The sequence below is a fragment of the Sphaerodactylus townsendi genome, linkage group LG03 (genome assembly GCF_021028975.2).
Source record: "Sphaerodactylus townsendi isolate TG3544 linkage group LG03, MPM_Stown_v2.3, whole genome shotgun sequence".
Lineage (NCBI taxonomy): Eukaryota > Metazoa > Chordata > Lepidosauria > Squamata > Sphaerodactylidae > Sphaerodactylus > Sphaerodactylus townsendi.
In genome coordinates, this window is record NC_059427.1 from 84297600 (window position 1) to 84307960 (window position 10361).

General features: G+C 40.1%; 1 protein-coding gene across 1 annotated transcript; it reads right to left on the reverse strand.

Annotated features, from left to right (window-relative positions):
- Window positions 1-3775: 3775 nt before the first annotated feature.
- On the reverse strand, window positions 3776-8959 carry WNT8A (Wnt family member 8A). Its single transcript, XM_048490828.1, has 6 exons — window positions 8889-8959; window positions 8760-8793; window positions 8450-8588; window positions 7108-7233; window positions 6171-6313; window positions 3776-4336 (listed from the first exon to the last, which is right to left on the reverse strand). Exons 1-6 carry the CDS (start codon window positions 8957-8959, stop codon window positions 3776-3778), a joined length of 1074 nt encoding a protein of 357 aa, XP_048346785.1.
- Between the last annotated feature and the right edge of the window lie 1402 nt (window positions 8960-10361).

Here is a 10361-nt window from a genome sequence, read left to right on the forward strand (position 1 = left end):
CACTGCTCCTCTTCCTCCATTTGATCCTTACAAGAACCATGTGAAGTATGTTAAGCTGAGAGTGACTGCTCGAAGTGAACACTGATGGTAGAATGGGGATTCAGAGATTAATCCAGCACCCTTACAACTATACCACACGATCTATCTACATAAAAGTACCACAACCCCATACTGTAAATAATAGTTCTACATTTGCCAGCTCTGGGATAGGAGATTCCTGGAGATTTGGTGGTAGAGTTGGAGAGGATAGGGTTTGGGGAGGGACCTCAGTGGGATATAATGTCACAAAGTCCATCCTCTAAAGCAAGGGTCTCCAAACTATGGTCCTTTCAGATGCTCATGGACTATGATTCCCATCAGCCCTTGTCAGCATGGCTAATTGGCAGTATTGATAGGAATCATAGTCCATGAATATCTGGGTGGCCATAGTTTGGATACCACTGCAAACATTTTCTCAAGGAGAGTTGTAATCATTTTTCTTAAGGAGAATTGATCTTTGTAAACTGGTGATTAGTTGTTATTCTGGGAGATCTCCAGGTTCCTCCTGGAGGCTGGCAACCCTAAAAGGTTCAATGGGAAACTTCCATTACTAAAATAAATTTGTTACATCTGCCAGAAATGCTTAACAATACAGAGAAGCTCTTGTTCATTTACACTGTAAATGTGCAGTTGCATATTTGATGTTTGCTTCCTGGCTAACACTGAAGCCAAACTAAACCAAGTTGAAAAGGCACCTAGGTGGTAGAAAAACCAGCCAAGCTGATTCAAATCCAGCCAAGTGGCAGCTTTGCATTGGATCAGCATTTTAGAAACAGGACATGCTGGAACCAAAGTTTGTGCATATTCATCTGGCCATTGATGTTCAGAAAACCTTTAAAATCATAGGAATCTAATAGCGGAGGGAAAATTAAGTTTGAGAACTGTCAGATTGGTCCACTTGTTTGTTCTTTGGTACGTCATCAACCAAATATCTATGGAGTTGAATGGCTATTAAACTCTGCTAGAAAAATGACTGGATTCCTTTAGTGGGTGTAATCTGCCAGCTGAGACAGGAAAACAGTAAACCGATCCCAGGCTTAGATTGAGAATACACATTTAAGCAAGAAGCCAGGATGGCTGCAGCCAGTGTCTCCCCTTGCCCTCCCAGGCATGCATGACATCAGGTTGTTTATAGGAGACAACAGCAGGGAGTCCACAGACACATTCACAACTGCCTCCAAGTTTTCACTCATACTTTCTAGTTCAAAGGGTTCATCTTATTCCTTAGAATAAAGAATTTTGCAACAAGTGCTGATATTTAGCACATCAAACACTATCTGCGTTTGCTCTGTTTAAAGAACATTTGCCAATAGACAAATTAGAGAGGCAAGGGAAATTTACTTTACTAGATTCATGTTTGCAGCTTAGCATTTTGCCCCCTTCCCTCCTCCAGGAGAAGACTACTATGCTGCTCTACTGTTGTGAGGCCTTACTTGTTTATGGAGTGCTCCGCAATTCTCTTGAGTTTGACTTCGTTATATATACACAGCTACAAGTTGCTGAAATAGTGACATTTTCTGTTCCAGCACATGCTTTAGCTCAAGCCAGAACTACTCTTCCATTCTCATTTAAATGTAGAAGTGCAGCAGTGTGTGTGCCCACACACAAAAACAGAAACTACATGCATTTAACCAGTGCTTGATTCGGCTTTAAAAAACAAAAATAAAATAGTCATTGCATTGAAGATTTATTGCAAAACTGGATCCAAAATAAACTCCAGATTCACTTGGCATATAATCACTTCAAAACAGTATAAACTGATAGAAGAGCATTGACTTTATTTTGCTTTTGAAGCACACAGAGAATTAAAGTTGTTATTTTCATATGTTAAGTGTACTTTGCAAAGTTATTTGTTATGTATACTTTTTAAAAAGTACACTTAAAATGCACATGTATGAAGTACACAAATGTCGCTCATAAATTCCGGAGCAAAGTGTTGACCACCTAACTGTGAAAACAATGGCTTAGTTGTCATTGAGGTAGTTAAGGTCTGTCTGGGATGTACCACTTCAGACTGCAAATGTAGGTTTGCTCGATTTAATGCTTTTACACACAATTCTCTACAAAGGAAAACTGGCATAGCAGAGGTACCTAACATCTTGGTTTCTATGTTAACTTAAAAAAAATTGTATATTTAGTCACGTGAGTCCCCAGATGAAAGCTTATTACCTACAAGAGAACTAAGTCTATGATTCTGAACACTATTTACATCAAAAAGTGCATAGGTTTCACATTATATATATATATTTATATATTTGTATAATTCATGCGTGGGCTGCACTATCAAAGACCCTTTCTTACATTTCATACAGAAGGACAATTATAAGTTATAGAAATTCTGGAACTCAGAATTGGGATTAATTTCATGAGATACATTTTGTGAAGCTTTTGTGAAGATTCAGAGAACTTTTTCCCCCCATTATGCCAATACCTTCTGCCATTGCTTGGTTAGAAGTTTATGAAACTGGATTTCTAAATGGGTGAATGAAAAATGAATTCTGTAATCATTCCATTTTTTGATCATTGAAATTTTTTTAGCATTGTATTGTATTGGGCCCCAGACAACCTAATACCATAGTGATCCAGTGATCAGTAGCTACAAAAGTCACTGTGCTTCAGTTCACAAGTTTGGCTTACTCTGCACAGAAGCAGCAGAGACACTGCAATCATGAGAGAGAATCTTAGAGTGATTCCGCACAGCGTATTTATAATGAGTTGCAGTCGTTATAAATGAACTAGTTTTCCCTTTTAGGGACTGTAACTCATTATAAATATGCTGTGTGGAATCCACTTTAGTGTGAAACAGGCTGTACACATGAACTGGTTGGCAGCCACTGCAACTAGTGTAGGTGCATTTTTTCCCATTCATCACAAAAACAGCCGTGACCCTACCCATTAAAAACCCAGGTCACATGGATGATTCCCCATCAGACTGCAAGTACTATCACAGCTAAAAAAAGACTGCTGCTGCTCACATGACAGGACACTGACTTTGCAAACCAGCCTGGAGTGTGAGAGAAATTGACTTTTTACTTGGAAATCTGACAAGATGCCATTTGCAAATATTTCTTCAAACAAGAAATAAAGTGACTATGTATTGTCGAAGGCTTTCACGGCCGGAATCACTTGGGTGCTGTGTGGTTTCCAGGCTGTATGGCCGTGTTCTTAGGAGAGAATGCTGCTAGAACATGGCCATACAGCCCGGAAACCACACAGCACCCAAATAAAGTGACTTCTTGGGGCAGTGGAGAGTTATAGGTAACTACAAGCTTTAGAAGCAATCTGTAAAGCCCCCAAGGTCTACAATTCAAACTTACAAAGAACACTATATAGCTCAAATGGCCATCTGACCCAAAGAGTCAATCCCTTTATAGCACCTTATAGCACCAGAGAGTGTAAACCCCTTTACATATACCAGGGTGTAAATGTCCTACATCTCATAGGACAGGATATAAAGTGTACAACTTTAGGGTAATAGGTAAAACCTCTTCCAAATGAGTATCAATTTGTATCAGAACTGTGGGAAAATGGAACATGCATCCAGAATTTTAAAAAAGGATTTGGATAGGTCTGATCCAGATAAATAAAGCTTTTTGGACATTCCCCCCCCCCCCCATGCCTTTTACCCTGATATTTGATGATCAGTTAAGAAACTCAATACACTGAAAAGACAAGTGTCTGGATTAATCTGTTGGAAGACAGTCACAGGTAACAGTCAAGGAGCTGATGATTTATCTCAATGTCCCTTATTCCTTCGCCTGTTATTGGTATTATTGGAAGAGGGACTTTCTCGCCTGGAACAATAATACTTGGTGACCACTTGTTTGCATTGTTCACATTTCACTGTGCAACACCAGTGGAATTTGCAGTTGCAGCTGGTGACGATTTCTGTCCTTTTCTTTTCCGTTTTAAGGCCACACTCAGTGCAGAGCCTCCTGCAACTCCTCTTCTCCCACTGGGACAAGTTCTTACCACCCTGCAGGCACTCTCGTCCCTCAGTGCCATGGAGGCCCAAACTGATGTTTCTCATGCAGTAGTCAGGAGAGTCCTCCAGGAAGACAAGTTCACTGGCTGGCAGAGAGCTGAAGGTTCCCGCTGTGGTCCCGCGACTTTCTGCGCTGTTTCCAGCTCTCATCCTTCTCTTGTCTACCTCCATCTTCTGAGCTTTGTTATATTTTATCTTCAGGTAATTTCCAACTTCTCGAAAGCCTGCAAGCTGGAACCAGCAAGTTTGGATGTTGCAACTCCCAGATACCCCATGACACTTGCAGGTTTTTTTCATTGTTGCCCTCACAGCCTTGGATGAGAAATAGAAGAGCAATTAGGGAATCATACTACCAAACTGATTCAAGCTGCATAGGTGGCTGGTTAACTTAAAAAATCCAATCATTCACTGAAATGTGAAAAAAGGTTTCATCTAGCAAAGTATTATGGGTTAAAATAGCAAGATCAGCACATAGCTTTTGACAGTATTGGTCCCTATCACTGTTCAAAGCAAAATGATCAAAACTACAATACTGAGTACATTTCAGTTCTCTTCCATTAAGTTAAAAGTAGCACACATGCACCATACACACCATTTAATTCTCACAGTTCACCAATTAATTTTCACAATGTAGACTCCCACAACACAGAACAGATTGAAAGGAAGGTCATTCAGTGGCACTGCTGGCTGATCAATCAGCAAGTTGAATCATCATGGTTTTGGTCCAACACCAGCGGCTATACTGTCTTATATTGGCATAAGCAAGAATTATGCTTGAGACACCCACATATCTCACAGACAACATCCCTTGAACTGATGATGAAAGTTGAAGTGGCTGCAATCGACAGTTGCTCACAAGGACATTGATTTTGCTTCAGCTTCCCCTCTCCATTACTTGTGACAAAGCCTAAAGTGACATTGAGAACCTCAAAATGTCACAACACCAGTTGAATTTCCAAGAATCAAAAAATCAAATAACATGTTTATCAGAATGTAAATGCAGTTCATAGTCTGGCAATGAACAGGGACTGATGGGAATTGTAGTCCATGAACATCTGGAGAGCCATAGGTTGCAGACCACTGATCTAGGCTAAAGTCTCTGCTCAAACCCTGAATCAGACTTCCTTGGTCCCTACCACCTAGAAAATGAGAATGCTTCTGAGAGAATGAATGGGAGTAGACTTAAAAGACATGCCATCCTAACATACTAAAGAAAACAATAAATACAATTTCCTAAGCATATGAAAGTAATGGGGAGATACAGATAAGACGGTCAGGATAGCAGCTATCCCTGTATTTACTCCAGCCAGGTCTTGAGGGAGGGTGTTTGAGAGGAGTGAAGCAACCCACTTGGCAAACATATTTCAGTGTCTACATTTCCAAGTATGTGGGAAGCTTTTAAGCCCTAGCAACCCTCTCAGTATTGAGAATTTATAGGATATCAGTTCCTGCCCTTTGACTCTCAGATGCATTTTCACTACACCGAGGAAAAAAAAACCCCTAAACATAACTGGTTAAAATCCTTTATGTGTATTTGGCATGTGCTTACACATGGTTTTGTGTAACAGAGGGCACAAATCAAAATTACAACCCTTTAATAAAGATTTTCACAAAATTCTTGTTTTTAAACTGACAAAGGACATGATGGGACTTGTGCCAGGAGCCAGTAAACAGGTTCATCTACCATTGTATTCTAATGGGGAATAGTCATTGATTTCGGCCGGAGGTTAAAGTATCTGGGTACCCAAGTTGCTAGCAAAGCTGATGTATTTGTAATATGCAATTTCTTTTAATTCTACCTTGTTTTGTTGCCCTGGAATAAAACATCATTTTAAATTAATAATTAAAAATGGTGCGTAAGAAAGTGGCTTTGGAGCCACAATCTCTTAATATGCCAAGCTTAATGTCTGATTTACTTCTAAAAGTAGAGGGCAAACTCATAAGCCATCAACTCACTATTATGCCCTGAGAAAGAAACTCTGTGCTCCCCTTCAGGCTAAGCAACCTTTGCTAACCGGTCAGCCCATACAGTGTATCAGAAAATTCATTTAAAGAGCTCTACAGAATTGCCCCTCAAGGCTGCATTTGTTGACACGTGTGTCCCTTCTAAAAACAATACTTGGCATAAAAAACATGTTTGGCTTACCTGCCTTCCAGCCTCATTATTGTGCAAATTCATTATTGCTCTGGCATCATGACCGGTCTCCAAAGCATCTACAAAGTGTTTAGAAATTCTTTCGCCAAAATCTATGTTGTCACTGCAGCCTCCCCAAACCCAGCCTCTTCCACCTGTGGGGGAAAAAATTCCAAAATTTGCAAATAATTTGGAGCAAAATCTTTGGCCTAATGGATTTGGGTGTAGCCAGACATGACCAAATCCTGGACTTGCGGAAAAGGGAGTGTGTGTTTGTGAGGGATTGGAGGAAGATTAAGGAACTGAATTTCTAATTATTGTTAGGAGCATATGCTCTAGGTCAAATTGTGCCTTGTCATGCTGTGAAGCCAGACTGACAAAAAGAAATGAGTGGCAAATCAAACTTTCCATGTTTTCTAATGCTTAGAAATGTGAAGTCTTTGACACAGCCCTTGAGTCTTCTTCCCCTGCCCTAGCAGGTGTAGGTACAACTGACATTAGCATATGTCCCAGTTTATTCCCACCTTCACCTCCTTCACTAGGATTTGTTGTCTGCCGGAAGTCACACTTTAAATCATAAGGTCCTCAGGGCAGGGAATGGTCTTTTTCTGCATTTTAAAGCACCATGCACATCGATGGTGCCATATTTATTTATTTAGAGTATTAGTTCAGCATATGTGCTTATTGAGAGTTACTGTTGTTTAGTAGTTAGAATGTCAGACAGCAGAATTCAGATTTGTTCTTTGCCACAAAACATACTGAGTCAGCCACTTGCCTTAACCCCTCCTCACAAAGTGCCTGTGGAACTTAAATGGGAGGGAACTGAAGCTCCATGAGGAAAGGACAAAAATAATAAATAATACAACTATTTATTAAGCAGAGAAGGAGTTCAAATGAGGTCGATGCCCCGATTCCAGCAGACTGTTATCCCAAGAAAGTCCAAACTCACCTACATGTCCATTTCTTGAATCATCACAACCGCAGTTCTCGAAGTCCCCCATGCTGCAGTTCCTGGTGAGAGTGTACATTACCCCAGCTGAGCTGATGGCATGAACAAAAGAAGTTTCCCTGGTAGCTGTAGTTGGAGAAAATAACTCGCCTGTTTTGAGTTCCATAATGACTGAGATTGGCAAAAACCAATTATTCACAAGATTATGTGCTACAAGGTGTTAGGACATGAAGCCAAGGGCTGAAAGTAAAAACCAAGTGAAAAAGTAAAAGCATAAAGTTTCATTCTTTCTTTTCCAGGCTTGTATGATGAGAAATTAGAAGGGTCAAACAAATATTGTGTTTGTGTTTAGATCCATTCTGACTTCATGAAAATTAAGTGGTATGTGTACCACTAAATAGAGTATTATGGGGTGGGGGGTGGGGGAGAGAGTTCCCTGTACCAACTTCCTTTACCATGTCTAGCTTTGTAAGCCTTTATTATGCCCCCCCCCCCACTTCTCACTATCTGTTCTGTAAAGTAAAAACCTCCCAACTCTCTGCTAGAGGTGCTCTAACCTGTTAATCATAATGATTGTCCTTTCTAGAACTTTTCTCAGCTCTACAACTCTTTTACAAATCTATTACAACCTGGGTATTAATTCATAGCGCTATATTCTTAGGCCAGTTTTCAATTCCAGCACAATAGGTGGCATGCATATCAGCATCACCATTGTTACAGAGTCAAGAAACTGTCATTCACACACACACACACACACACACACACAGAAATCTGAATAGAGAAACATTTACAACCACCTCAACTTTTTTGCTGATAAATCTATAATATTCACTGCCTTACTTTAGACTTCACAATGTTGGCACATCTATCTTTGGATGGTACACTTAAATTAATATTTTTTTAAACCTTGGGAAAGTGGAGGGATACTTGATACCAACACCCTCTGAGAAAAAAGTACAATTTTAAACAGAAAAGCAATGCCAGGGTTCAAGTTTATCTGGAAATACCATCCAATGCTCTATGCTCTGGAAGCCTTTCCCTATTCCCAGATGCCTCTTTTTGTAAACCACCTTAAGCAGATATTTATTTTAGAAAGACAGCATATAATTTTTAAGAACAGAGGGGAAAATGCATTCTGAACAGGTTAAAGAATATTATCTTCTCTTCTTTCTTTAAAATATTCCAGGATTTAGCCCTCATATAGGAAACAAATGTCATGGCAGAACCGTGATGACTCCTAACACAAATGAGTCCTGGATGTTGCATTTCTTTATTAGGAATTGCTTCCAACTTAATCCCAATGTACCTGTCAATAGGAAAGTACATGTTTAAATCTACTTACCACTCCGAAGTCTGTTGTGAGTAGAGAGCTGAAGTGCGCTCTCTGGGCAATTCCAGCGCTCCCAGGTAAACTGGTGCTTACACTCTTCAATCCCACTGTGAGCACCCATTGACACACTGGTAGAATATGTCAAATATGCCTTTAACAGATAAAGCAAGTATCCACTTACTCTTAGGTCTCCAAAACACGTTTAAGCAATGATTTATATTCTATCTTCCTTCATGCTACAGATGCAGTCACAGCTCCATAAACATATCACATGGTTAAAGCTGTATTTAGATGCATAATATGCAGGGAGGGGGGGAATTACCTTGGGTCCTGTCATCAAAAAGTTATTCACAGACCTAAAGAGAGAAGAAAAAGAACAAAATACCTAACTGAAGAGCACTTGTAAAGTACTGTTTAAATACACTGGTGGTAATGGGGCTTGAAGTCTTACCATGCAGAAGTGTTGAAAATAACACTGCATATGCCCACAGTAGCAAAGATGACAAAAGTGCTGCTCTTCATGGTGAAAACCACACTCTGCTAGCTGGCCTAAAAGCTTTTGACCCCATGCACCAATAGGCTGCTCTGAATGAGGATAACTCTGCTCCTTTCCTCTCAATGGCAAAAAGATATATCCTTGGTTCAAACAAAAGTTGCAGGAGCCAAGATCTCAGTTATTTATAAGGTGAGTTCCTGAATGGTGGAAAACCTTATTCATTTGCTGCCCAATGACTCTGTGTGATAAAGGAGCTTCTGATCCAATAGTTGACAAGATAGCAAAAGGAAACGCCTGATGCTGCACTTCAAAAGGCAGGGAGCCAGCTTGCCATCTGAATCTCTGTAATGAGCTTGATGAAGAGCAAACTTGCCTAACAATAGACAACTTTGAATTCTATTCAGAGAGCTAAGATGCTCTTGCTTTCTCCTGAGGAAAAAAAAGGCTTTCATCAGGGTCTCTCCCTCTCTACCTCTCCTATCACCCCCAGTGATCTTTTTTGCTGGGGGCAAGGTGGGGGGTGTCTCTGAAAAAAGCCTACAAGGCTCTTCATTCCAAATCAAGTTCCAGTTGTCACTACTAAAATACTCCTAAGTGAATGTTTTGAAGATTATGGCTTTAGAGTCTTGTTGGAATGCACCTGAACTGTAGAGACCTTTCTGCTAGGCTGAAATAAACGAGAAGCAGTACCCTCAGGTTTAACACTGCAAACTCTGTCTATGGGGATGTTCTTGTCAGGCCAAGCTTTGTTCATGCATTCTTTCTAGACAGGCATCACATACAGGCCTTGGGGACCTACTATAAAAGCTGGCAATTTTAGTCATCACAGCTCATCTGTTCGCTATTACTAACTTATTTAATTTATTAATTTGAATTAGATTTCTATACTGCCCCTCCCCTCTCAGGCTTGGGACGGTTTCTGGCTCTGGGCGGCCTCTTAAGGTGGATTGTCAGGAGCAATGCCACTGCATTTGAAAACAATCTGTCCTCGCAGATAAAAAAAGTTAAGACATTTTCTTTGGCGGGGGATAAGAGTGTTTTTTTAACTTTATTTTATTGTGGGTTTAGAATTGCAAGTTGCCTTGAGCCACAAGGGAACAGCAAAGTACAAACAAACAAACAAAGTGAGTTTCTCATGCTCACAAATATGCAGCTGGACCTATGAAGCTAACAGTACAATATACTTATCCTGAAGTTGTCTCAGGACACTTTGCCTAATGATCCTGAGCAGATCCTATCAGGAGAAGAAATCACAGTTTTACATGGGAGGTGAAAAAACAGATTTTAGTGTGTATCTTGAGAGACAAGATTCAGTAAGATCCAAAAGCTGATGCATTCAAAGTTACAATAGGAGGAAGGGCTGCATTTTAAACAGTATTTGTCATAATTTTGATTTATAGCTCACAATAGCATTGGTAGTGTTATCAA

What these genes read in the sequence shown, in the direction of transcription:
- WNT8A (XM_048490828.1), bottom strand. Translation starts at nt 8,959, where the DNA reads ATGAAGAGCAGCACTTTTGTCATCTTTGCTACTGTGGGCATATGCAGT. An exon ending in ATTTTCAACACTTCTGCATG is followed by an intron (nt 8,794 to 8,888) that starts GTAAGACTTCAA and finishes TTCTCTCTTTAG; the next exon opens with GTCTGTGAATAACTTTTTGA. An exon ending in TCACAACAGACTTCGGAGTG is followed by an intron (nt 7,234 to 8,449) that starts GTAAGTAGATTT and finishes CTCCAACTACAG; the next exon opens with CTACCAGGGAAACTTCTTTT.